The sequence below is a fragment of the Amblyraja radiata genome, chromosome 27, assembly GCF_010909765.2.
Source record: "Amblyraja radiata isolate CabotCenter1 chromosome 27, sAmbRad1.1.pri, whole genome shotgun sequence".
Lineage (NCBI taxonomy): Eukaryota > Metazoa > Chordata > Chondrichthyes > Rajiformes > Rajidae > Amblyraja > Amblyraja radiata.
Window position 1 is genome coordinate 34,710,346 of NC_045982.1, and position 27,730 is coordinate 34,738,075.

The following is a 27,730-nucleotide window of genomic DNA, read 5'->3' on the forward strand; positions in this document are numbered from 1 at the left end:
AGAGTGTGGTAGAGGGAGAGGGAGAGTGTGGTAGAGGGGGGAAAGTAAAGATAGAGGTAATAAGGGAATAGGGAGAGAAATAGTGGGAGATAGAGTGGGGTATTGATAGATGGGGAGAGAGTGGGTATAGGAAGAGAATACAGTATAGGGAAAGAATAGGGTACACGGATAAATTAGGGAGTAAGAGGTGGAGAATAAGGTGAGAGAGTGGGGTATAGAGATAAATTGTGGGGTACATGGAGATAGAGAGGGGCATAGGGGGAAAGTGAGGGAGTGGGAGAGGAGAGCAGGGCATAGAGTGGTGTATGGGAACATAGTGTGGGGTCTTGGGAGAGGGGTTTATAGATATACATATATAGTGAGAGGGTAGAGGGTATATATAGTGTGGGGTATAGAGGCGAGAGGGAGAAAAGTAGAGATAGAGGGAGAGAGGCTACAGGGAGAGCGGGAGAGAGATATGGGGAGATAGAGAGGGGTATTGATAGAGGAGAGAGAGTGAGGTATCAGAAGACTACCGTATAGGGAAAGAGAAGGGTACACAGAAATAGGGTTTAGGGTGAGTGGAAAATAAGGGAAGATAAAGAGTGGGGTGTAGGGAGAGAGTGGGGTATTGGGAGAGAGGTATATTAGTATAGAGAGAGAAAGGGTGATAGACTAGAGAAAGGGAGAGGATAAAGAAAGTGAGAGCCGGACTGAGAGGAAAGAGTGGGACAGGAAGAGAGAGTGGGACATAGAGTGGCGACAAAGATAGATTAACAGATAAAGAGAGGGAGGGTAGGACAGAGCAGGAGAGAGGGACATAGAGAAAGTGGGAGATAGAGGATAGGTTGGGAGCTGTGGGATAAGGAAGGGTAAAACTGTGTGTGAGTGAGATAGCAGGAGAAATTGGGACACGCTCGGAGGAGAGAAATAAATCAGGAGAGGGAGTAAAGGAGATGCGCATAAACTGAAACAAATAGGGATATTGGGGAAGTCCAGAATAAACTGGGATAGAGAGAAAGACTGGAGGAAATAGAGAGACAGGCCAGAGACAGATAAACTAGGCGAGGTCAAAGCAGGTCTGAGCTGCAAATATGATCCCCCCAATCGACTCTCTGTTGAAATACGATCATCCACTACTTGTCAGCAGGAACACGGAGAAAAAGTCAGCCAAGGTGAGCGGGTCTGTCTGTAATCCTTGTAATCCTCCACCGAGCCTCCATTTTTGGCTGGTCATACTGGTTCCAGGGAATAACCCTTGGGAGTTATTTGCACCTAATTCACTCAGCAAACCTAACAACTACACTTAATCATTGCATTCCTGGGGAAAGCAAGAATACATTTAGCGGTATCCAATGACTTACGGGAAGTGCATGACTTATATGGCAGACATGTTGGGAGCCCCTCCTGCTCTTTATCACATTGATAAAGATGTATGTCTGTTTAGAAACCTTCAATGGAGTGCCCTCTAACATTGTCAATTATTGCCTTTCCTAATTGTTCTCCCTGCAAACTAGTGTCATCATCTTCTCAAACTGGTTTTGTTTCTCAAATTATTAATTTCTAAAATTCTACATTTTTTATATATCCTTCAGCTAATTCCATGCACTTTTTAAATCCAACTTCAATATGTCCAGATCCTTGAGAACATCCTAGCCAAAGCCTTTAATGATTTTCCATGTGCCATTTGGGGAGCTTTTTTTTACCTTCTTCAGTGTATCCCTTTAGTAGTACTGCACTCAGTCTTTGACTTGCCTGACCAGTCCATCACACCATTTTCTCCCTGTACAGTATTTCTTTTCATCATGGTCTATTATTTCAATTTTAGCATATACGGCGTAATAGTTGAAAGCTGAAACAGCAGACAGTAGAGTCCCGTTGCAGTCTCACATGGTCTTTCACAATTCAATCTCACATGGTCTTTAACTCGCATGTCGTCTTCTTTAGCGTGCCTAGGCCTTTGAAGTTATGCCATTTGTTGTTCTGGAATCCTTGATGGTTATGTAAGCCACATTCCCATTGACATCTTTTCTCAGGCTGCAGTGCAGATGCAGTCATAACCATTGGTTTAACTGACCGGTTCTTTGAACAACTGCCAAATGCTTCTGAAAATTTATTCTACCCAAGAAAGGCAACTCATTGATATAGAGATGGGGAAGCCACGTGAATAGAAAAGTCTGAGCCAGGTTCCTGTAAATTGGTAGATATAAGGAACTGCAGATGCTGGTTTACAAAAAAAGACACAAAGTGCTGGAGTAACTCAGCGGGTCTGGATGCATCTCTGGAGAACATGGATGGGTAACATTTTGGTTTGGACCCTTTGTCAGACTGATTATGATGGGGGATGGGAGAAAGCTGGAAGAAAGGAGGTGAGAACAAAGCCTGGAGAACGATAGGTGAAACGAGTTGTTAATAGGTGGAAGAGGAGAGGAAAAAGAAGAAATAGGTGCAGCTACAGGTGGCACAGGGAAGAGTGGAAGGAAGGAATGGTACCTAAAATTGGAGAATTCAGTGTTCATACCGTTGAATTGTAAGTACCCCAGCGGAACATGAAGTGCTGTTCCTCCAGTTTTCACATGGCCACACTCTGGCAATGGAGGGGACCCGGGAAAAATAAGGTCATAAGTAATAGAATTAGGCCATTTGGCCAATCAAGTCCACTCTGCAATCATGGCTGATCTACCTCTCCCTCCTAACCCCATTCTCCTGCCTTCTCCCCATTAACTCTGACACCTGTACTAATCAAAAATATATCTACAGGTATCTCTGCCTTAAAAATATCCATCGACTTGTCCTCCACAGCCTTCTGTGACAAATAATTCCACAGATTTACTACCCTCTGACTAATTTCTACTCATATCCTTCCTAAAAGAATGTCCTTTAATTCTGAGGCTTTGACCTCTGGTCCTAGACTCTCCCACTAGTGGAAACATCTTCTCCACATCCACCTTTTCCAAGCCTGTCACCATTCTGTATGTTTCAATGAGGTCCCCCCTCATTCTTCTAAACTTCAGTGAGTACAGGCCCAATGCCGACAAACGCTCATCATAGGTTAACCTACTCATTCCTGGGATCATTCTTGTAAATCTCCTCTGGAACCTCACCAGAGCCAGCACATCCTTTCTCAGAAATGGTGCCCAAAATTGCTCACAATATTCCAAATGTGGCCGTACCTACGCATTATAGAGCCCCAACATTACATCCCTGTTTTTGTATACAAGCCCTCTTGCAATAAATGCTAGCATTGAGTTTGCTTTCTTTACTACCGATTTGGCTTGCAGATTAACTTTTTGGAAATCCTGCAATGGCACTCCCAATTCCCTTTGCACCTCCGATTTCTGGATTCTCTCCCCATTTAGAAATTAGTCTACGTCTTTATTCCTACTACCAAAATGCATGACTCTGCACTTTGCTACACTATATTCCACCTGCCACTTCTCTACTCACTCTGCCAACCTGTCCAAGTCCTTCTGCAGGGTCTATTTCTTCCAGTCTTTCCCAACACTGCTTTCTCTACACTGCCCATCCTTCCACCTTTTTTCGTGTCATCCGCAAACTTGGTCACAAAGCCTTCAATCCATTCGTCCAAATCATTTAAATACAACGTGAAGAGTAGTGGCCCCAGTATCGACCTCTGCGGAATTCCCCAGTATGGGAATGGGAAGGGGAGTTAGAAACAGGGCAGTCCAGCAAGCCTTGACGGTCACTCCACCTATATTGCTTTCTCTGACTTCGCACATATTCTATCCTTATCTCACAAATTTTGTCTTTTCATCTCTGTCCAACCATCTGCCTAATCAAAGATTCCCCTTTCCATGACTTGGTATAAGGTTTTTTTTCGCGGGGGCAGAGTCTGAATGAAAGGCTCCCAGGCTTTAATCTCCAAGGTTATTCGTTCAAGGACAGGACCTCTATTTAATACCAGAGTTGATTTGATAATCCTTAGTCAGTCATTATCAAGATGTCAGGAAGTAGGTTTAGTGAGCATTTCTGGCAGGGGGATCAAATGACAATATTTGTAAGACCTATGCTGAAATTGCCTTCTAGTAATTCACATATATATAAAGGATGGCTTTATAGCCATCAGATACTCCAGAGACTTCAGATAATGGAATCTGGTGCAAAGGACAAACCACTGGAACAACTCAGCAGGACAAGCAGCACAAACGAATTGTCGACTTTTCAGGTGGCTCCGCATCAGATGGAGAGAGTGGTGAGGGAAGATAGCCAGTATAAATACGAGTGCAGGAAAGGTAAGATGATATGTGTAGGAAGGAACTGCAGATGCTGGTTTACACTTAAGATAGACACAAAATGCTGGAGTAACTCAGCAGGACAGACAGCATCTCTGTAGAAAAGGAATAGGTGACATTTCGGGTCGAGACCCTTCCTCAGACTGAGAGCTTAGATGATAGGTGGACTGAGGAAGGGGTGAAAGATGAGCAGATTGAGCCAGTGGTGATGGGGAGGGCTAGCAGTGGAATTAGGAGTTGGGTAGGTGGGTGATAGGTGGAAGCAGAGCAGGAAATGATAGTCAAATGGAACCAGGTGGGAGGAAGGTGGGGTGAAGGTGGAGATAGCTGCCGGAGGATGATAAGCAAGGACATAAATCTATTAAATAAGGAAGGTGATAACAGGAATTGCTAAGGATAAGATGAAGGGCAGATGGAACCAGAAAATGGAGGGACATGGGTAGGTGAAATATGTGGGTAGTAGTGGATGGATGGAACCAAGCGGGGAAGGGGGATGACAATGGGTGACAGTGTACAGGTGGGGTGGAGAGGGAAAGAGCACAATAATGAGAAGAACAAACGTGGGTCAGAAGGAGAAACAGAGTAGAGGAAAAGATTACATGAAAGAGGAAAATTCACCATTCATAGTATTGGGTTGAAGACTATCAGACATAATACAATAGACAATAGGTGCAGGAGTAGGCCATTCGGCCCTTCGAGCCAGCACCGCCATTCATTGCGATCATGGCTGATCATTCCCAATCAGTATCCCGTTCCTGCCTTCTCCCCATAATGAGGTGATGCTCCTCTAGTTTGTGTTGGGCCTCACTCTGGCAGTGGAGTACTCTACAGTTGTAAGGTGGAGAGCATATAGACTGGTTGCATCAAGGCCTGTAAACACCCTGGTATGAAGGAGATAACAAAAAGTGTGGACACTGTCCAGTCCATCACAGGTACTGACCTCCCCACCATTAAAGGTATCTATGGGCAGCCAACATCATCAAGGACCCACACGAACCTGGTCACCCTCTCATTCACTCCTGCCATCGGGAAGAAGGTACAGTAGTCTGAAAACGGTGACCTCCAGGTTCAGGAACGGCTTCTTCCATACAAACATCAGGCTAGAAATACCAACAATACTCCAAACTGCCTTGGTTGCATTGGGGACTTCAAGTTTTTGTTTTGTTTTGCTCTAATATTGGGTTTCTTTTCTTTTCTTTTTTTACTGAACTGTTTTTGTTTTATTTTATTATGCTATGTATTGAGTACTATGTTAGTACTGAGTAATGTATTGAGTATCTGTTATGCTGCTGCAAGTATGAATTGCATTGTTCCATTTTGGTACATATGCCAATTGTACCCATCTGAAGAGGGGTCTCGACCCAAAACATCACCTATTCCTTTTCTCCAGAGATGCTGTCTGACCCACTGAATTACTCCAGCTTTTTATGTCTATCTTCAGTTTAAACCAGCATCTGCAATTCCTTCCTGCACAGCTAAACATTTTTGACTCTTGGTGAAAGCTAAGGTTGGTTGGGAAGGGGAAGGGGTATTAAAATGGCATGCAACTGGTGCTCAGCCCAGCCACCTTGGAGAGAGCCCAGGTGCTCTGCAAATTTGCTAACCTGCTCTGTGCTTGGTCATGCCATTGTGAAAGACACTGCATTGACTTTTTGTTATCTCCTTCATATTTTTTTTCTTCCCCCCCCCTATGTAAAGCACTTTGGTCTCAACGCGAGTTGATTTAAACGTGCTATATAAATACATTTACTTTACTTACAGTCGGTGAGGTTGGTGGATGTATTTGTGAATCTTTGTCTCAACTGGACGAGATGATTAGGTCTCTGGTTGGTGGTCTTCTTCTTGTCGAGTCCACACACAAGATTAGAAGTTGGTCAGCAAGAGCTGAACACACTTCTCGACATCTGCACAATGGTGTCTGTCTTGCGCTTCTTGTGCTTGGTGGTGGAAAGATTGGTGGAAACAGGGCCGCGATGTGAACGCTCTCTCCTTGACCCCTCTGGTTGGTGGTGAGGGAGGTGGTATTGAAACCAGTGTTACACCTCTGGTTGCAGCAGATATGCCAAGGATCCAAATTTGCAACTTGGCCCTAGTACCAGTATATATGTTGTGCTCAAATCTTTGGTCGTGCCTTGAATCAACTACCTTCTAACTTAGAGCCAAGAGTATCACTGACCAAATTCCATAATAGACAAGTTGTCATTGTCTTGATTCATTTGTAGCCATAATTTTTGTTTGTTAAAGAATAAGAAAGATTTTACTTTGGAATTGCACGTATTAACTATCTGTATTGTGTCATTTGTAACCTAAACTACTGCAGCAAGAGGCTAATTAAAGTGTGTAGAATGTTAAAGCAGATTGTCGTGATGTACTACAAAATACCAATAATCAATTAATGGAATCATCCTTCATGGAATCACCACTTTGATCAGTGGTTAAGCAACTCAGGTCAGAAATTCCCACATTTCAGAAAGGGTTTTTGGGTTCTTATTTGTCGGAAGAAACTGCAGATGCTGGCTTATACCGAAGATGGACTCAAAATGCTGGGGTAACTCAGCATCTCTGGCGCAAAGAATAGGTGACGTTTCAGAGTCTGAAGAACCCAAAACATCATAATTTCTTTTTTTCCAGTGATGCTGTCTGATCGGCTGAGATACTCCAGCATTTTGTGTCTATCTCCTGACTTTTAATCTGTTTTCAGAGTATCTCTCCTTCAACTCATCTGCCATGATTAGTGCTTGCAGGGATTACACACCTCTAAATGTCTAAGGTGCATAATTTACTTTTTTTTTGTAATTCCAGGCACGTGCATTGAAGGTGAGTCCCCAGCAACCCATATCTACATCACCTATTCCAAGTCCTCCAAAGCCCAAAGCGACTGCAGTGGATGTCACCAAGCAGACTGAGGAGATTTTAAATGCAATTTTACCACCCAGGTAAGACAATTGGAATTATCTGGCAAGTCACTTCGCCTTTGGCAGATAAATATGAGGATTCTAGCCCACAGAAAATAGTTATTACGTTATACAATCCATTTTATTGTTTGCTTGATAGCGTATTTCAGATTAATTTTGTTTCAGCCTGTGTGGATGTTCAGTATAAGGCCCAATCTCTCATTCATTTCACTGAGCACACTGGCAGTGATGTGGAACTTGGTCTCTGAATGTGCACCCACACAAGTATTGTATGTGTATTGCAGCTCCGATGACTGAAACTTGGTGAAGAATAATATCAGACAAAAAAAAAAAGAGCAGCTCTTGGGATCCAAATCCTTGCTGGCCCAGCTTGCAACAAAGTTACAATCCAGGAACACTCAGTCCTTCCAGCAAGTTTTTAGCTGAACAGGAGGGGGAGTGCAATTCTTTTTTGAAGTCCTCGAAGCAAGTGGAGGGGGAGGCAGTGCTGGGGTATACGCCCCTGCACAATTGGGGGCTATGGTTGAGTGCTGGAATATGGGGGAACAGGTGAGTGGTGGAATATTGCGTTGGGGAACGGGTTGCGTGGGATGATCGACCAGGCCTCCTGTGGGGGCTATGGGTGAGTGGTCGAATATTGCGTTGGGGGAACGGGTTGCATTGGGGGGCCAGGCGTCCCGTGTGACAGGGACCCATTGGGTGCCACTTGGTCTAGTATATTACTAAAACTCTCATCTTATATGTTTCTGTGCCTGCATGTGTGTCTGTCTGCGTATGTGATCCCGGAACTACGCCAAAACGGTACATGATAGCGCTAAAATCTTTGCACCACCTTACTCACAATTGTCCTGAGGTGGGTTGTGTCAACTTTCGTTCAGATTGATGTTATATTTTACAAGTTATTAACATTTTTAGTTTTACAAAATCCCACTTTGAGAAGGATTTCTTCAAATCTGCACTGGCAGTGAGCAGCTATGATGTCACAAAGGGATTGTAGCCCTACCGGCTACAATGTTGCTATCCCAGGACAATGAGTCCTTGGCAGCAAATGCCCTTCAGGGGAAGAATCTGGCAGCACATATGTGATTGCAAAGCCTTTTAATTACTCTCTAAATTGAAAGTTTAATAGTAAGATTAAGCGAGAACTTACCAGTTCGAAGTTTGATCGTTATTTTTTGAGGAGTAACGTTGAGGGATTACGTAAAGAACCCGCCCGGACGCATGCGTGTCATTCTTCAAAGCAGCGGTGTGAAATCACAGATAACAGTAATGACCTGAACATAGTAAGATTAGAGAAAAAGGATACCAGTTGAACTTTATGATCGAGGGTGGGAGCGGAGGGCACGTAATCCCTCAACGTTACTCCTCATAAAATAACGATCAAACTTCGAACTGGTAAGTTCTCGTTTAATCTTACTATTTTACTTCGGAGTCACGTGAGTGACTACGTGAAGATTTCAAAGCTCTGTGATTTCATGCCGTGGAAACGAGTCCATGCCTCACAACTACAGATGGTAGTTGGTTATATGGTTAACTGCCTTAATTGACTAAGCGAGGAAATAGTGTTAACGTATTCAAACATGAATCCGACATTGAAATTCCATGATGATCTATTAACAACAATTATAGCCCCTGTCTTATGGGGCAATCATGATACAGATCTAATTTTGATTCTGCAATGTCACATCTCATTGCCTCTGTGCTGTTTAGAGTTCTCTATATATAAGAACAAATGTCTCATAATGCATAGGCAATCATCTATTGGGTATGCACTGAACTCTATATGAGGCCTGACGATCCCGGTCTGTTCTGTTAAACTCATTCGTGGATGTAAAAAGTTATTTTACTCGTAGAAGAGGTGTTACTATCCAGCCTTGATTTATGTAAAGACTGAATTCTGTGTGCTGAGACCAATGCCATAAGCATGACCATGTCATGTGCAAGTCTATGCAGGGACAGAGCTGTAGCTGGTGACCAATTCCTCAGTAATGTTGGACTATACTCATATACCATATAAGGGAAACTAGTCCTTGGGGATAATATTAAAAATTCCCCTCATGAGGAGAATTCCCCGACAGAATGACGCTCTGATCCTTGCCCCAGAATACTGAAAAGGCACTACTGGCGCAGTTTGTGGCACTAAACTGAGACCCTCATCATAGTGGAGGCTAGCCAGGAATTTCAGAACAGAGTTATGTTCGTCGTACAGTAGTGATGTTGTTCCTAGAACAATATTTCCCACTTCCTGATGTGGACCCGATATAGTTTCTTCGTGGACTGCCTGTGAGCCGCTGTATATGTTCATTGTTCGGTTCGTTAGTCCCAGGTCCGGAAATGGTTACTTAAGATTCTGCTGACGAACAGATTATGGTAGGGATGATTTTCCCGCCCGTTACGGGATGAACCAACAATCTGGTTATTTCGGAACGGAGAGCCATGTTTAGTTGTATTTTGCGTAATACCCGACTGATGAGGCAGAAAGGAGGGAATGCATAGAAATAACAATTCCCCCCCCTCCAATGCAGCGAGAAGGCATCCATCGCTGATGCCCCAGTCTGATTCCCAATAAACACAGATAGGCAACTGGTGATTAAGCCGAGATGCAATAGATCAATCTCTGGTGTTTCATATCATGCTACAATATCAGCAAACACTTTGCGGTCCAACATCCATGTTTGTCATGAATTTGCGTGACCTGGTGTCTGCCACTAAATTTGAGGTTACCTGGTAGGTAACTAGCTGATATTCAAATGTTTTTCTGAATACACCATTGCCAAATTGTGTTAGCCGGATTATCGCATGATACCGATTTGATTCCACCCATGTAGTTAGTATATGTCACCATGGTGGTGTTATCAATCTGTAGTCTAACATGCAGGTGATGCATTTCTGAACAGTATGATTTTAGTCCATAGAACGCACCCAACATTTTCAAGTAGTTTATGACATGTATCTGAAGCAATGATGCTTCTTGTACATCCCATCTATATCCACAACTAGAGATGGGGTTAGTAACACACCAACCATGAACACTGGCATCAGTTTGTAGCACCACTGAATGGTTGCTGACAATGATAGGGTTTGAACAATGCCCAATATTTCCCCTATCATTGTAATTCTGTGATTGTTTAGATTGGTAGCCTCATTGGGCTCTACACATGACCAGTATTGATTTTAAGTGCTTATACCTTTGTCCTTGTAATTATTGGTAATACAAAGGTCAAACAGTGTGGCTGGAAAGGCCACAGTATTGCCAATTACCTTTGCTACCAGTCGAATAGGTGGTTTACTGATGTCAATGAGGTTGTTGGCCTCAGTTAAGTCAGTACCTTCCTTTGATAAGTTACCCACATGTAGACTAAGTCAAAGGTGAACCCCTAGTAGTCCTTAGTGGTGGAAGGTGTTAGCTTAGAATTAATAACGTCTATAATCCTTTCGCATAGGCACCGTATAGTAAGCATCTTTTAATGGATGCAATCCATAAAGTAGCCTATGGAATCAATTGTTTGGCAGTAACAAAGGTTTCCAATTTCGAATGAATTTACTGCACAATGTATTCAGGTTTGTCAGACCTGAATGATTGGTAACCACATCTTTTTGTTTTTCGTAAAGATATTGACACGAATTCCAAAGAGTCGTGTTGGGATTTCCCCATGATTCCCTAGCATCTAGCCTCTCCAGTTCAGCATGCGCTTCCAGTTTTTCTTATCGTGAACGCACGAACGTTCAGTTCGGTACATGCTGAACCGGGAAATTTTGTGCACAAATTCAATTGTATATCCCTGAACACTAGGTAGAAAATAAGTGTTAGTAGTTATTGCACTCCATGCCTCGCAAGAAAAGTAATCTACACCCAATTTGTGTTATTTACACTTCCTGTTTTTTGGAAGAGACCAGACCCCCCTACCTCCATGGTGACCAGGGGAAAGTTTGTTTTCTTCCTTGCAGTCGCCGTAGAGGTTGTGGCGTCGGTTTTTGGATTTGGGGTTGCACGTCTTCCACGAAGGCCGGTCTGGGTTAGGCCTAAAAGACCTCTGTCCTGTAGCCCGGCCTTTGAGCTTTCACCAGCTTCTGTGTGTCTTCCTGCTGGTGGGTGCGTGGAGGTGCTGTTGTCGTGTGTAGGAGATCCTGCCTGTTGCCGCCTTTATGAGCCCCAGGGTATTGGCCTCCTTATTGAGCTCTTTTACCTGTTTTGACAGGTTTCCCCCAAGTAGTAATATTGGTGGTTTAATCCCTCCAGGTCTGCACAGCTCTGCAAATTTAGGGTTTAAAGCTGGGCGGATGGCGTTCTCCTGAGACTATTAATCTCATACTCCGTATTGCAGAATAATGCCACAGCGTCTTAGCTAAACATCCTGCCTTCTGACTCCCGTTCCAATGTGTTTTCAGATGTAACTGTTCACCGTGGGAAATTTTTGAGGGATACCCATTTTCCGGTGCCAAATATTTGGCAGTAGTGTCTATTACAGCCATGTTCCTGTAGTTGTTTTTAGATGTACAAACTTGGACTCCTTTTCCAGGAGGTTTCCTTGTTCTTGCACACCCTGCACACTGATTTCTTCCTTCAGCAAAACCCCTCTTCAGAGCCAGCCCAGAATTGGCTCCCAGTACTCCCCTCTGTCGAGGGAGATGCACTGTGCAGCCCTGATAAGGTGCTGCCATGGGTGTATTATATACCCATTGTGACTAGACTCCATCTCCCAGAGTCTGTCACAGTGGAGCATGTGCTCCATAAGCCGCTCCATTTGGCCCCAGTAACGCTGGTCCCCGCGGCATTTCTTTGCAGTTCGACTTGTCAGCCAAGTCGGGCACAGCTGATCCCACTAACGGTGATCTCGTGCCATCAGCCGCTGCTGGCTGCCCGCAACTCCATAGTTCTTCCCAGCCAGTGCAGCCCTTGTGGAGTCCTGTCCATAGTTTCCCGCTGTGAAAAACAGCATGGGAAACAAAGCATGACCGCAGTAATTCCCTTACCTGTCGGTCTTGGTTTAAAAAAACTTGCCACTGCAGGGAAGACTTGTCAGAGTCAACGGCTCTGTCTGTGTAGTCTTCCCGCCCGGCCGTGGTGTTGATCTGGCCGGTGCGGGTGCAAAGTCGGGCACAGCTGATCCCACTCACGGTGATGCTGGTGCCTTTAGCTGCTGCTGGCTGCCCGCAACTCCGTGGTTTCCCCAGCCAGTGCAGCCTTTGTGGACTCTTGTCCATATTTTCCCCCTGTAAGAAACAGACACGGGAAACAAACACGACTGCAGTAATTCCCTTACCTGTCGGTCTTGGTTTTAAAAACCTGCCGCTGCAGGGGAATGCTCCCCCCGCTTGCCGTTTCAACTTGTCAGAGTCAACGGCTCTGATGACACGCATGCGTCCTGGCGGGTTCTTCACGTAGTCACTCACGTGACTCCGAAGTAAAATTATTAGATTTGGATAACAAAAGATGGCCTTGTTGGTGGCACCTACATCACATTAGAGAACATAACAATGTGCGTGCAATAGAATTTTTTTAAAAGGTTAAAATGAGGGAGGGTGAAAAAATGAGCAGACCTGCACAGTTGGGGGCTATGGTTGAGTGGTGGAATATTGCGTTGGGGGATCGGCTGAGCGCGACGGCTGAGCGCGACTCCGGGTCCTGGGCTGGGGTTCCAGCCGGTACGGGGTCCGGGGGCTGCTGCTCCGGGCCCACGGGGAGGCCTCTGCTCCCCCCACTCCTGGTTGCATTGGGGAAACGGGTTGCGTTGGGGGAACGGGGCCCAACGGCTCCCACTTGGGTAGGGAAGGGAGAGGGGTTATGGACAATGTTAACAAAGACAGGACTCCCAGTCCAATGAGAGATTTGTAATATTGTTGTAAGGAGAGGGAGGACGTGGGGGAGGGGACGAGGAGAGGGCTGTTGTTTAATGTTATTTAAACAGATAGAGGGAGAGGAGGGGGGTAGGGAGGGGAGAGGGGTTATGGAGGGATGGAGTGACTGAGGAAAGGGGAGAGAGGGAGAGGTGTGGGAGGGAGTGGTGAAGGGGAGGAGGAGAGGGGAAAGAAGAGGGAGGGTGAAAAGGGGGGAAGGAAGTGTTGGGAATGAGGGGGAATGGAGGAGGATAGGGGTAGGAAGAGGGATGGCGAGCTGCACTTGGGGAGGGTTGCTGTGACTCGCGTCACAACGGGCATCTCTGGCGTCACAACAGGAACCTGTCAGCCGTGCCTGCGCCTGGGGGCTATGGGTGAGTGGTGGAATATTGCGTTCGGGGCCAGCCCTCCCATGTGACAGGGACCCAACGGGTCCCGCTTGGTCTGGTAAGTATATAAAATTATAGAGGCATAGAGTAGATAGAACAATATTCCCAGGGTGGAAATGTCAAAGTCTAGAGGGCATAGCTTTAAGGTGAGAGTAGCAAAAGTTAAACAAGACGAGACCAAGTGCAGACCCTTTGGGTCTGCAAGATTCCACCATTCACCCGTTCCCCCAACGCAATATTGCACCACTCACGCATAGTGGCTCATTTCTCCTCATCCCCAGCACTCCCTCCTCCTCCTTTTCATCCTCCCTCAAGAGGGAGGGGGGTAGAGATGGAGGGGAGGTCGAGAGGGAGGGGGAGGGGGATGGAGGGGGTAGAGGTGGAGGGGAGTAGAGAGGGAGGGAGAGGGGGGTAGAGAGGGAGAGTGGCAGAGAGGGAGGGCGATAGAGAGTGAGAGGGCGGGGGAGAGGGAGGGGGTAGAGTAGGGGGAGGGAGGGGAGAGAGGGAGGGGGTAGAGAGAGAGGGAGTGAAGGTAGATAGGGAGGGGACATCTCCCTCCTCCACCACCCCATCTCCCTCCTCCTCATTTCCCGCATCCTCCTCCCCTCACTCCCATTCCCTGCCCCAGGACCTACCCTGGTCGTAGAGCAGAGCCAGGGCCTGGTTCTCGTACTCGGCCTAGTTCTGGCTGTAGACTCCAGCTGTAGATCGGCTTCTTTTCCGGCCCCTATCACGGCCCCATGCCAGGCCCCATGCCAAGCCCCAGGCTTGTCTCTCACTCCAGCCCCTGGAGTGCCCCTCCCTCCCAGATTGCGCCGTACTGCCTTGCGACTGCATTGTAACGTCACTCGCGGTTTTTTTTCCGAAATGGGTTCGTTTCGGGCTGTTTTTAAACCTTTAAATGATTAAAAAGTTTGGAAATGTAGGTGGGAATGCGACAGGAAGATGTTTATCACCTCAATGGGAAAAATGTGAGTAGAATGTGTGAAAATGGGAAGGCTCTCCTACAAGAAAATAGGAAAATTAACCAGATTGACACACACACAGCCACAAACAAGACAAAGAGTTTTAGTATTATAGAGGTGTGTGGACAAGTTTTTTGCACATGGTGGTGGTGGAGGCAGATTTGATCGTGGCATTTAAGAGGCTCTAGGATAGGTACATGGAAATAATGGAATGGAGGGATATGGATCACATGCATATCACATTATTTTAAACTTGGCATCATGTTTGGAACAAACAATTTGGCCAAAAGACCTGCTCAATGTTCTGTTAATGGAGAGCCACAATTATGGCTCCATAAGAAATTAATCTCCATTGTACCTCTGCTACATGAAGTGTACAATAAGTCTACAACAGACACATGATAATGTGGACTGATGTAAAGCAAGGCTGTGTCATTTTTCCAATCCCTTTTCAGTCTTTCCAACTGGTTTATGACATCTCTCCTTTCCTCCAATAAGCTCCCTGCTGAAGAGCTGCAAATTGACAGGACGTGGGAAATCGTTCAGCCCACGTAACCTTCATTCCAGATGTAGAACAATCCGAACTGTGTGGCATTTAGCAGTCCATAAATCTTTTAAATGAGGCACTATATTTCTGCTATGCCCTGGCCATAACTCAGAAAATAAAGCCATGGTTCAGGACAGACACCCCATGTTTACTGACACATTCAAAATGTCAAATCTGCTGTTGGTTCTGTTGCTGAGGTCCTGCAGCAAAGCCCAGTTTCACTGCATACCCCACCTTTATCCACCTCTCAGATGCTGAATGAGGTCAGATTAGCAGTGTGCAAGATTTCCTCGTGGTATCCTTCACACACGCACACGCACTGTACCTACCTCCCTCATTGGAGACCCCCGGACTATCTTTAATCATATTTTACAGGACTTTATCTTGCACTAAACATAATTCGTTTTATCCTGTATCTGTACCCAACAGGCCGCTTGATTGAAATCATGTAGCCTTTCATTGACTGGATAGCACACAACAAAAAGCTTTTCACTGTACCTCGGTACATGTGACAATATACTAAATTAAACATACACACAACAAAAGACAGCACTGTTTTCCTTCTAAAATTATAAAGTAATACAAATAATTGTTTACATTTGTGATATAGTTGGAAAAACATTTAAAATAATGCACATTTGTAAAGGCAACTGAATTGTCATAATTTTGTGGTCTCTTCATTCACTGAATACTTGGCAAATAAAGTGCGATTCTGATTTTGATTCTGATTCTGATTCTGATTATTCACTGCAAGTTGCCTTTAACATCTTTGAAGTATGCAGTCATTAGTAGTTTAAGTAGATCAATTTCTGACAGAGGCTTGCTCATTCTGAAAATACTCAGCAAGTCAGGTAGCATTGTGGAGATAGAAACACGATCCAGAGTTAACAAACAATATCCACACTAAGTGTTAACTCTGTTTCTTGTCATCAAGATTAGTTTAGTTTAGAGATACAGTACGGAAACAGGCCATTCGGCCCACCAAGGATGCCCCTATCAGCAATCCCTGTATCCTACACAAGGATCCTAGTGACAATTTATAATTATACCAAGCTAACTAACCTACAAAACTGTACACCTTGGGAGGGTGGGATGAAACTACAGCTCCTGGAAAAAACCCTCCCCTCACCCTCCCCATGCCGCCCCTTGCCATCCCCCACGCACTCACTCCATGCCCTCTCAACCTCCCCCCCGATCCACTCTTAGCGGCTCTCCAGCGGCGCAGCCATTCCCACCCATTGGGTTCCCATTGTGACGTAGAACACGCAGGTATTACTGCGTAGGCGCAGCTGACGGGCACGGCAAGTGGAAAAGGGATTTATTAAAGCTTAAAATGTGAATAACTCTTAAAATATAACAACAATTTAAACGTTAAAGATGAGATTTATTCAGTCCATTCTTGCTTGTTGCATCTTTTGTGGCGTTCTGCAGCCAGGGTAGGGGGACGGCTTCAGGCGGGTGGGGGCCAGTGGTGAGGGGGGGGGGGGGGGCGCTGCCACTGCCTACCACTGCCGTGGCCTCCTGCTGCCGCTGCCTACCCCTGCCGTTCCCTATCGCTATCGTGGCCAATCGCTGCCTGCCACTGCCTAACCCTGCCACTGCCTAACCCTGTCGCGGCCTACCGCTGCTGCTCCCCACCGACTTCAGGCGGGGACTGGTGGGGAGCATCCTGCAGCTGGGGACGTGTCAGCATCAGGGGGGGTCCGGTGGGGGGGGAGCATCCTTCAGCGGGGGATGGGGACGGCTTCAGGCGGGGGCTGTTGGGTGCTGGTGGGGTGGGGGGGAGCGTCCTGCAGCCGAGGGAGGGGGCGGGGGTTGTTGTGGGGGGAGGTGGATGTGAGGGTGGGAGGGTGTGGGCGGTTGTGGGGGAGGGGGTGTGTGGACGTTTGGGGATTGTGGGATGGGGATGTGGGGGCGGGGGGTGTTGTGGGGGAGACAAGGGTTGTGGGGGAGAGGAGGGTATCACGGGAGGGGGGCAAGACCCAGCGAGGGGGATCAGAGGGGAGGGGCTGGAACTGATGGTGCGATACGAACTCACAGCAGGCGCTGGTCGTGGTCGCTGGTCGTTCTCCTCTGCCGGGAGCAGATTTTCCGCTTTCCGCGCCGGGCTTCAGGTTCCTCCGAAAATTGTATCAGGTTGGAAACCACCGCCAGCCGTCCTCAGCTCCAGTAAAGATGCGATGGCGCAGGAAGAGGCGGACCGTCCTGCGGAGTGACAGGAGAAAAGACCAATCCATGCGGCGCTGAACGGCAGGAGCGCGATCGATCTGCGCACGCGCATTTTTAAAGATTTTTTTTAAAAACCTCGCTAACTTTTACATTAGCCCATCGATCGGAACAAAACTTGGTGCAATCACAGCACAGGAGAACAGCTGGCGAAAAATGGTAGCGCTTTCATCTACCGTTTTTGCACAAATAGAATGACCGCGCAAACCGGAAGATAACAAGATTAGAACTTTTGTTATATATAGATAGATTGGTGAGGACATATTTACAGTATTGTGTTCAGTTTTGGTCACCATGTTATGGGAAAAATGTTGTCAAGCTGGAAAGGGTGCAGAGACGATTTTCGAGGATGTTGCCAGGTTGAGCAGGCTAGGACTAATTGGAGTGACGGAGAATGAGGGATGGTGCACAAAATCATGAGAGGAATAGATCAGGTAAGCACACAGTCTTCTGCCCAGAGTAGGCGAATTGAGTACCAGAGGACATAGGTTTAAGGTGAGGGGGGAAAATAATTAATCGGAACCTGAGGGGTAACATTTTTACACAAAGGGTGGTGGGTGTATGGAACACGGAGGTAGTTGAGGCAGGGACTATCACAACGTTGAAGAAACATTTAGGCAGCTGCATGGATAGTACAGGTTTAGAGGGATATGGGCCAAATACAGGCAGGTGGAACTCGTGTAGATGGGACATGTTGGTGGGTGTGGGTAAGTTGGAGGGCTTCTTTCTGCGCTGTATCTCTATGACTCTCTGTGACTCTAAATGAATCGACAGTCAATCTGCAAGCAGTTAAGGAGCCCAACAAGCCCAGATCAATTTGCTTTGTGTTTCAGAGAATGGACAGAGAACTCGCAGATGTGGATTCAGCAGGTGTCGAGCACTCCCTGTACTCGCATCGATGTGGTCCATCTGCAGGAGCAACTGGACATCAAGCTGCAGCAGCGGCAAGCCCGAGAGACGGGGATATGCCCAGTCCGCAGGGAGCTGTACTCACAGTGCTTTGGTAAGTGACTGGCCACCTCCTTAACCAACTCAGTACATGAATAACGTCGCTGAGGTCAACAACAATTCAATAAATGTGGTGCTATTGCGCAAAAAATGTAACATAAAAATGTCATGTTCTAATTAATGGACAATGAAAACACGCATTTTCAGTTGGCAGGGGTTGGCTATAAACACGAAAAGAAGCCAAATGACATCAGCACTACTGCCAGTATGCTTTTATGAACATGAACTGGCACTCGTTTGAGACTTGCCATTGATATGGGGTTTGTATATACTTGGCATATTCCCACTGTAACCAATTAGCATAAATGAATAAAAGATGTTAACAGAACCTGATTTGCTTCTATCAACACTCCCATGGAAAGACACTTACACATGCCACTGTACAATGATGCCATTCAGATATAGTGTCAGGTGTGATAAAGGCAAGCTATACAACTGCAGGACTATTTTCTTGAAGCCGAAGAGAATGGTTTAAAGGTCCAGTTAGCTTTAACATAACAGAAGGTACATTAAAATCATGAACTGTAATTCCTTGTTAATATTTTTAGACAGTTGTGGGTACATAGCGGTAAAGTTGCTACCTTACAGCGCCAAAGACCTGGGTCTAATCCTGTCTCCAGATGGTGTTTGTATGGATTTTCTATGTTCTCCCCATGACCTGCGTGGATTTCGTCCCACACTCCAAAGAGGTTAATTGGCTTAGGTTAAAATTTGTAAATTGTCCCCAGTGTGTGTAGTATAGTGTTGGTGTGCAGGGATCGCTGGTCTCCCCGGACTCGGTGGGCCGAAGGGCCTGTTTCTGCAATTTATCTCTAAAGTAAACAAAACTAAACCAACAAAAAAGAATGATTTCAATTTCTTTGACGTGGGTGGGGAGCATGGATGATGGGAGTCTGAGCTGGCGTTGTTGAGTTGTACTCTGCTGTCTTTGTGTTTCCGCAGATGAACTGATCAGACAGGTGACCATCAACTGTGCTGAGCGTGGTCTGTTGCTGCTGCGGGTCCGTGATGAGATTCGTATGACCATTGCTGCCTACCAGACCCTGTATGAAAGCAGCGTTGCCTTTGGGATGAGGAAAGCTCTGCAAGCAGAAGAGGGCAAAACTGACATGGAGAAAAGAGTAAACATTTACTGTTGGTTACAAATTATAACCACATGACCCACATGAATGGATTAGTAATATCACTTTTATTTTTCCCAGACGTCTGGCACTATTAGCAAACATTACGAGCATGTTGCCAGGACTAGAGGGTCGAAGCCATAGGGTGAGGTTGAGCAGGCTGGGTCTCTATTCCTTGGAGCGCAGGAGGAGGGGTGATCTTATAAAATCATGAGTGGAATAGATCGGGTAGATGCACAGAGTCTCTTGCTCAGAGAAGGGGAATTGAGTTCCAGAGGACATAGGTTTAAGATGAAGGGGAAAAGATTTAATAGGAATATGAGGGGTAACTTTTTCACGCAAAGAGTGGTGGGTGTATGGAACAAGCTGCCAGAGTAGATACAGTGCATTCAGAAATAATTCAGATCCCTTCACTTTTTCCACATTTTGTTACGTTACAGCCTTATTTTAAAATGGATTAAATTCTTTTTTTTTATCATCAATCTACACACAATACTCCAGAATGAAGAGGCGAAAACAGGTTTAGAAAAATTTTCAAAGTAATTATAAAGAAATAACTGAAATATCACAGTTACATAAATATATAAGGTCCTACAGTTGACAGTGCATGGCAGAGAAAAAACCAAGCCATTAAGACGAAGGAATTGTCCGTAGACATCCGAGACAGGATTGTGTCGAGACACTGGGGAAGGGTATAAAACAATTTCTGCAGCATTGCAGGTCCCGAAGAGCACAGTGACCTCCGTCATTCTTAAATGGAAGAATTTTGGAACCACCAGCACTCTTCATAGAGCAGGCTGCCTGCCAAACTGAACAATCGGGTGAGAAGGGCCTTGGTCAGGGAGGTGACCAAGAACCCGATGGTCACTCTGCCAGAGCTCCAGAGTTCCTCTGTGGAGATGGGAGAACCTTCCAGAAGGACAACTACATCTGCAGCACTCTACCAAAATCAGGCCTTTATGGTAGTGTGGTCAGACGGAAGCCACTCTTTAGTAAAAGGCACATGACAGCCCACTTGGAGTTTGCCAAACAGCACCTAAAGAACTCTCAGACCATGAGAAACAAGATTCTCTGGTCTGTTGAAACCAAGATTGAACTCTTTGGCCTGAATGCGTCACGTCTGGAGGAAACCAGGCACCGCTCATCACCTGGCCAATACCATACCTACGGTGAAGCATGGTGATGGCAGCATCATGCTGTGGGGATGTTTTTTCAGCGGCAGGAACTGGGAGACTGGTCAGGATCGAGGGAAAGATGAACGGAGCAAAGTACAGAGAGATCCTTGATGAAAATCTGCTTCTGAGCGTTCTGGACCTCAGACTGGGGCGGAGGTTCACCTTCCAACAGGACAACGACCCTAAGTACACAGCCAAGACAACGCAGTGGCTTTGTGACAAGTCTGCGAATGTCCTTGAGTGGCCCAGCCAGTGCCCGGATTTGAACCCGATCGAACATCTCTGGAGGGACCTGAAAATAGCTGTGCTTCGACGCTCCCCATCCAACCTGACGGAGCTTGAGAGGATCTGCAGAGAAGATCGGGAGAAATTACCCAAATACAGGTGTGCCAAGCTTGTAGCATCATACCCAAGAAGACTTGAGGCTGTAATCGCTGCCAAAGGTACCTCAACAAGTACTGCGTGAAGGGTCTGAATACTTATGTAAATGTGATATTTCAGTTATTTCTTTTTAATTACTTTGCAAACATTTCTAACACCTGTTTTCGCTTTATTATGGGGTATTAGATCGATGATAAAAAAAATGAATTTAATCCATTCTAGAATAAGTTCAAGTTCAAGTTCAAATTTTATTTGGTCACATACACCTTTAGGTGTAGTGAAATTCTTTTTGCCATGCAGCACATAAAAAAAAGAATACAACATGACAGTAATAGATAGTTTCAACATCAAAACATCCCCCCACAATGGTTCCCATTGCGGGGAAAGGCACAAAGTCCAGTCCCATCCCCATGTCCACCCATAGCCGGGCCTCCTTACTCGAGACCGTGGCTTCTGGAGCCGACAGGGCCGCGTCGAATGGAGCTCAACTGGCGATCTCATCAAGAGATCCCAGGCTCACGATGGAAAGTTCAGCGCCGCCGCCCGCAGCCGCTCCACAGACCCGCAGCTCCGCAACGGACCCAGCTCCAGTTACCGGAGTTTCAGCGCTGCACCGCCGTCCTCCGACCCGCAGCCGCCGATGCCGAGCCGGTACCGCTGCCGCCGGTGCCGCCGCCGCCGCTGAGCCGGTGCCGCCGCCGCTGCTGAGCCGGTGCCGCCGCCGCTGCTGAGCCGGTGCCGAAGCTCCAGGCGGTCCCCTCAGGAGACGCCGCTCCAGGCCCGCTGGTAGGCCGCGGGGACGAGTCAAAGCTGCAGCCCGGAGAAAAGCTGCATCTCCGACCAGGTAGGGACCCTGAAAATTAGTTTCCCCCTCCCCCCACCCTCCCCCACACATAAAAAAGCTAGAACTCCTCAAAAGAAAACACTAAACTAACTAAAAATAAGGAAAAGAGATGGGGGGGGGGGGAACTGGCTGTAAGGCTGTAATGTAACAAAATGTGGAAAAAGTGAAGGGGTCTGAATTCTTTCTGAATGCACTGTAGTTGAGGCAGGGACTATCCCAAAATTTAAGAAACAGTTAGACGGGTACATGGATAGAATAGCTAATAGCTAGGACAGGTTTGGAGGGATATGGACAAAACGCAGGCAGGTGGGACTATTGTAGCTGGGACATGTTGGCCGGTGTGGGCAAGTTGGGCCGAAGGGCCTGTTTCCACGCTGCATCACTTTATGACTCTATACATCTTTTCGATAGGCACATGGATATGGAGGGATGTGGATCATGTGTGGCAGAGGAATTAACTCAGCATCATGTTCAACACAGGCATTGTGAGCTGAAGGGCTTGATCCTGTGTTGTATACACTGCTTGTTGGAAAGTTGTTCATTGCTCTTAAGGGAACAGCATGATCATGATAGAATAGCTAATAGTGGATAAAACCCCTCAAAATACCTCTTAAAATAAATAGAATAACAAACTGCACTACTCTTATATTTGAAATATCATATATTTTAAATATTTTTTTGTTATCGGTAGGAAATTTAAAGAGCTAGTACCTGCAAAGACGTTATTACATTATAAAAGACTGCCCTTTCTCGCTCCATTGACTCCATTTATTCCTCATGCTGCCTCAGCAAGGCCAACAGCATAATCAAGGATCATTCGCACCTTGGCCCCTCTCTCTTCTCTACTCTCCCATCAGGCAAATGATGTAGAAGTGTGAAAATGCACACCTCCAGATTCAGGGACAGTTTTTAATCCTGAACAGTTTCTTTCCAGCTGTTATCAGGCAACTGAACCATCCTACCACAACTCAAGAGCAGTCCTGAACTACTATCTACTGTCTTTGATCGGGCTTTACTGGCTTTACCTTGCACTAAACGTTATTCCCTTATCATGTATCTGTACACTGTAAATGGCTCGATTGTAATCATATGTTGTCTTTCCGCTGACTAGTTGGCACGCAACAAAAGGTTTTCACTGTACCACAGTACATGTGACAATAAACTAAACTCTACTTGAGATTAAAATGGACATTGTTACGGTTTCTGATTGGAAACTTTTCCTTGTTAGATCGTGGATTTGGAAACAGAAAAGAAAGACCTGGAGAGACAACTGAATGAACAGAAAGCCAAGTGTGAAGCAATAGAGAAAAGAGAGAATGAAAGACGACAAGTGGAGGAGAAGAAGCATGCAGAGGAAATTCAGTTCCTCAAACGAACCAATCAACAGCTTAAGGTGAGCCGAACAATTTAAACTGGAGCTTGTCTCTGACTGCTTAGAGTGGAGATAGCTGCACAGGTAGCTTGGACCCATTGCCATTTTATTCACTGCTTATTTGCCTATGGGGAAATGCTCACTCAAATTTCTAACCAGAATTAGTGTCCTTGATTAATTCTCATATTAAGACACAGTGAAATTATTTTTCTTTTCATTTTTAGTTTATATATCAATGTACTTTAGCAAACTTGCATTTCCTGTGTGTTGCCTTAATATTTGATTATAATATAACCATATAACAATTACAGCACGGAAACAGGCCATCTCGGCCCTTCTAGTCCGTGCCGAACACTTATTCTCCCCTAGTCCCATCTACCTGCACTCAGACCATAACCCTCCATTCCTTTCCCATCCATATACCTATCCAATTTATTTTTAAATGATAAAAACAAACCTGCCTTCACCACTTCCACCGGAAGCTCATTCCACACAGCTACCATTCTCTGAGTAAATAAGTTCCCCCTCATGTTGCCCCTAAACATTTGTCCCTTAATTCTCAAATCATGTCCTCTTGTTTGAATCTTCCCTGCTCTCAATGGAAAAAGCTTATCCACGTCAACTCTGTCTATCCCTCTCATAATTTTAAATACCTCTATCAAGTCCCCCCTTAACCTTCTGTGCTCCAAAGAATAAAGACCTGTCTTGTTCAACCTTTCCCTGTAACTTAGGTGCTGAAACCCAGGCAACATTCTAGTAAATCTCCTCTGTACTCTCTCTATCTTTCCTATAATTTGGTGACCAGAATTGTACATCATATTCCAGAATTGGCCTCACCAATGCTTTGTACAATTTTAACATTACATCCCAACTTCTATACTCAATGCTCTGATTTATAAAGGCCAGCACACAAAAGCTTTCTTTACCACCCTATCTACATGAGATTCCACCTTCAGGGAACTATGCACAGTTATTCCTAGATCCCTCTGTTCAACTGTATTCCTCAACTCGCTACCGTTTACCATGTACGTCCTATTTTGATTTGTCCTGCCAAGATGTAGCACCTCACACTTATCAGCATTAAACTCCATCTGCCATCTTTCAGCCCACTCTTCCAAATGGCCTAAATCTCTCTGTAGACTTTGAAAATCTACTTCATTATCCACAACACCACCTATCTTAGTATCATAGAAACATAGAAAATAGGTGCAGGAGTAGGCCATTTGGCCCTTCGAGCCTGCACCGCCATTCAATATGATCATGGCTGATCATCCAACTCAGTATCCTGTACCTGCCTTCTCTCCATACCCCCTGATCCCTTTAGCCACAAGGGCCACATCTAACTCCCTCTTAAATATAGCCAATGAACTGGCCTCAACTACCTTTTGCGGGAGAGAATTCCAGAGATTCACCACTCTCTGTGTGAAAAAAGTTTTCCTCAACTCGGTCCTAAAAGATTTCCCCCTTATCCTTAAACTGTGACCCCTTGTTCTGGACTTCCCCAACATCGGGAACAATCTTCCTGCATCTAGCCTGTCCAACCCCTTAAGAATTTTGTAAGTTTCTATAAGATCCCCCCTCAATCTTCTAAATTCTAGCGAGTACAAACCGAGTCTATCCAGTCTTTCTTCATATGAAAGTCCTGACATCCCAGGAATCAGTCTGGTGAACCTTCTCTGTACTCCCTCTATGGCAAGAATGTCTTTCCTCAGATTAGGAGACCAAAACTGTACGCAATACTCCAGGTGTGGTCTCACCAAGACCCTGTACAACTGCAGTAGAACCTCCCTGCTCCTATACTCAAATCCTTTTGCTATGAATGCTAACATACCATTCGCCTTCTTCACTGCCTGCTGCACCTGCATGCCTACTTTTAATGACTGGTGTACCATGACACCCAGGTCTCGTTGCATCTCCCCCTTCCCTAATCGGCCACCATTCAGATAATAATCTACTTTCCTGTTTTTGCCACCAAAGTGGATAACCTCACATTTATCCACATTATACTGCATCTGCCATGCATTTGCCCACTCACCCAGCCTATCCAAGTCACCTTGCAGCCTCCTAGCATCCTCCTCACAGCTAACACTGCCCCCCAGCTTCGTGTCATCCGCAAACATGGAGATGTTGCATTCAATTCCCTCGTCCAAATCATTAATATATATCGTAAATAGCTGGGGTCCCAGAACTGAGCCTTGCGGTACCCCACTAGTCACTGCCTGCCATTGTGAAAAGGACCCGTTTACTCCTACTCTTTGCTTCCTGTCTGCCAGCCAGTTCTCTATCCACATCAATACTGAACCCCCAATACCGTGTGCTTTAAGTTTGTATACTAATCTTTTATGTGGGACCTTGTCGTAAGCCTTCTGAAAGTCCAGATATAACACATCCACTGGTTCTCCCTTATCCACTCTACTAGTTACATCCTCGAAAAATTCTATTAGATTCGTCAGACATGATTTACCCTTCATAAATCCATGCTGACTTTGTCCAATGATTTCACCACTTTCCAAATCTGCATACTTACTAATCCAATTTACCACAGATCATTGATATACATGACAAACAACAGTGGACCCAACACAGATCCCTGAGGCACCCCACTAGTCACCGGCCTCCAACCTGACAAACAGTTATCCACCATTACTCTCTGGTATCTCCCATTCAGCCACTGTTGAATCCATCTTGCTACTCTACTATTAATACCCAACAATTGAACCTTCTTAACTAACCTTCCATGTGAAACCTTGTCAAAGGCCTTACTGAAGTCTATATAGACAACATCCACCGCTTTACCCTCATCAATTTCCCTAGTAACCTCTTCAAAAAATTCAAGATTAGTCAAACATGACTTTCCAGGCACAAATCCATGTTGACTGTTCCTAATCAGACCCTGTGTGATTAAACTCCAAAGTCCAATCAATTTACCAACTTTTCTTCAATTGATTTGATTAATCCACACCAAAATGGATTGATTGATGTATTATTAATTTATCAACACACAATACATGTCACAGTGAAATGATTGGTTTTGCAAAGAGTCACCACGTATGGAGCACAATCCAAGGTACAAAGTTACAGACAAGTAGATGTTAGGGAAATCACATTCTGCTGTTAGTGGACAAAACAGCAGTATGAAGTTCCTATTTTCCACCCCTTCATTAAGTACTTGGCATGCTACATGTTATTCACCTCTCACTGATCATTCGGTTGGCTGCTTGTTGTTACAATATGGCACTAAGTGTATCAATTGTAACACTGATTGTGACCTGTCACGTGAATGGGTCAGTGTCAGGATTACAACTGGGATAAATTGGAATTGGTCTGTCCCTTTAAATCAATATCAATTCAATTCACATAATGCCTCAATTGAATTAATTCAATGCATTTGTACACTTGAAAATACCCTGCGTTTGGGGATTATTAAAATGCCATTTTGGTTCTGTGTCCAAGCAATGCTTGGGCGCTTAATAGTTATTGTTGGAATTAGTACATTGTGTGCCTCAATGTTGATGAAAAAGCAAAGTCCGTTTTTAAACATCTTTTCATCTTCTAGGCACAACTGGACGGCATAATTTCTCCAAGGAAATGAAATCATCTCTGCAAAAACAATCTTTCGAGCAGACTTTTCATACACAATACTACTGTGATATCAACAGTGTACAATCTCCTCACACGCAAAGGTTGGTGTTTATGGGAAAGAATCTTAATGATATGAAGGCTTTTTGTCAGAATTGGGCCAAGATACACTGCATCTGTAAATGCATTGTTTCAAGTAGCTACAATATATCACTTGTTTCAACATTAATTATGACCTCCATTAATCTCACTCTGCTGGCAGATCCATGGAAATCTCTTGACCATAGTCCTGGCAATGTTTAAATGTCACCATATTTACCACAGTACCTGAAACAGCACTAATATCGGATTACTCAATACAATACACCAGGAATGAAATTACACAGCAATAATTCCACAAGTGTTAATTAAAACAAATCCACTCAAAAGGTATTCTTTTCAAAATTATTAAGTAGATTTCAAGTTTGTTTCAGTCCTCATTCTCAGTAAATCTTTAAAACATGCAAATGTGATTAGCGTAATTAATATTCGCTCAAAAAGTTGCAAAGTAGTACACTTTTTTTTCCAAAATGTGAGAATACTGATTTCATTTCAGCAGTATTTTATTTATTTGATCCTTAGTGTTTTGTAAGATTTTATGATATCTAATATATTCTTGGGGACATTTATCTACAAGTAATCTCACAGAGATACCAGTCAACTGTAACTATTGATCTCAACTCACCTTAGCAATTTGTATAAAACAGGTTAACAAAGAAAAACCTAAAATACACAACCATTGTATTGAACGGGATACTGATTAGAATAGAATTTCTTTGGCATTTTCAAGCGAGTAAAAATAGCAAACCACTCATCCCTTTTGACTCCTTTAGGCATTGAGATTCTGTTCCATATCTTATCTTTTCTTATAACAAAATCACACTATTTTCATAACAGGATAATTTTTTGTCATTGTACCAACTGCTATAAATTTTAGAATAATGTACCTATTCTTGTTTCTTTAAATAAATTTCTTAAACTTGTATTTGAAGTTTGCTTGGTTTATTAATTCATTCATTGGGTTATACAATTACAGTCATCAACACACATTCAGTATTGTCTTGTTCTCAATTGAAATGTATCTTAAGTCATGTCATGC

At 44.9% G+C, this 27,730-nt stretch overlaps 1 protein-coding gene across 1 annotated transcript; it reads left to right on the forward strand.

Moving 5' to 3' along the window:
* Positions 1-27,614, forward strand: dnali1 (dynein axonemal light intermediate chain 1). Its single transcript, XM_033045490.1, has 6 exons — positions 1-1,154; positions 7,035-7,168; positions 17,946-18,115; positions 19,063-19,241; positions 22,870-23,034; positions 26,570-27,614. The coding sequence occupies exons 1-6, from the start codon at positions 1,074-1,076 to the stop codon at positions 26,603-26,605; spliced, it is 765 nt and encodes a 254-aa protein (XP_032901381.1). The 5' UTR covers positions 1-1,073; the 3' UTR covers positions 26,606-27,614.
* Positions 27,615-27,730: the final 116 nt, after the last annotated feature.

Excerpts from the sequence above, each read along its gene's own strand:
- dnali1 (XM_033045490.1), top strand. The coding sequence starts at position 1,074 with ATGATCCCCCCAATCGACTCTCTGTTGAAATACGATCATCCACTACTT. Across the intron at positions 1,155-7,034 it reads CGGAGAAAAAGTCAGCCAAG|GCACGTGCATTGAAGGTGAG; the intron begins GTGAGCGGGTCT and ends TTGTAATTCCAG. Across the intron at positions 7,169-17,945 it reads AATGCAATTTTACCACCCAG|AGAATGGACAGAGAACTCGC; the intron begins GTAAGACAATTG and ends TTTGTGTTTCAG.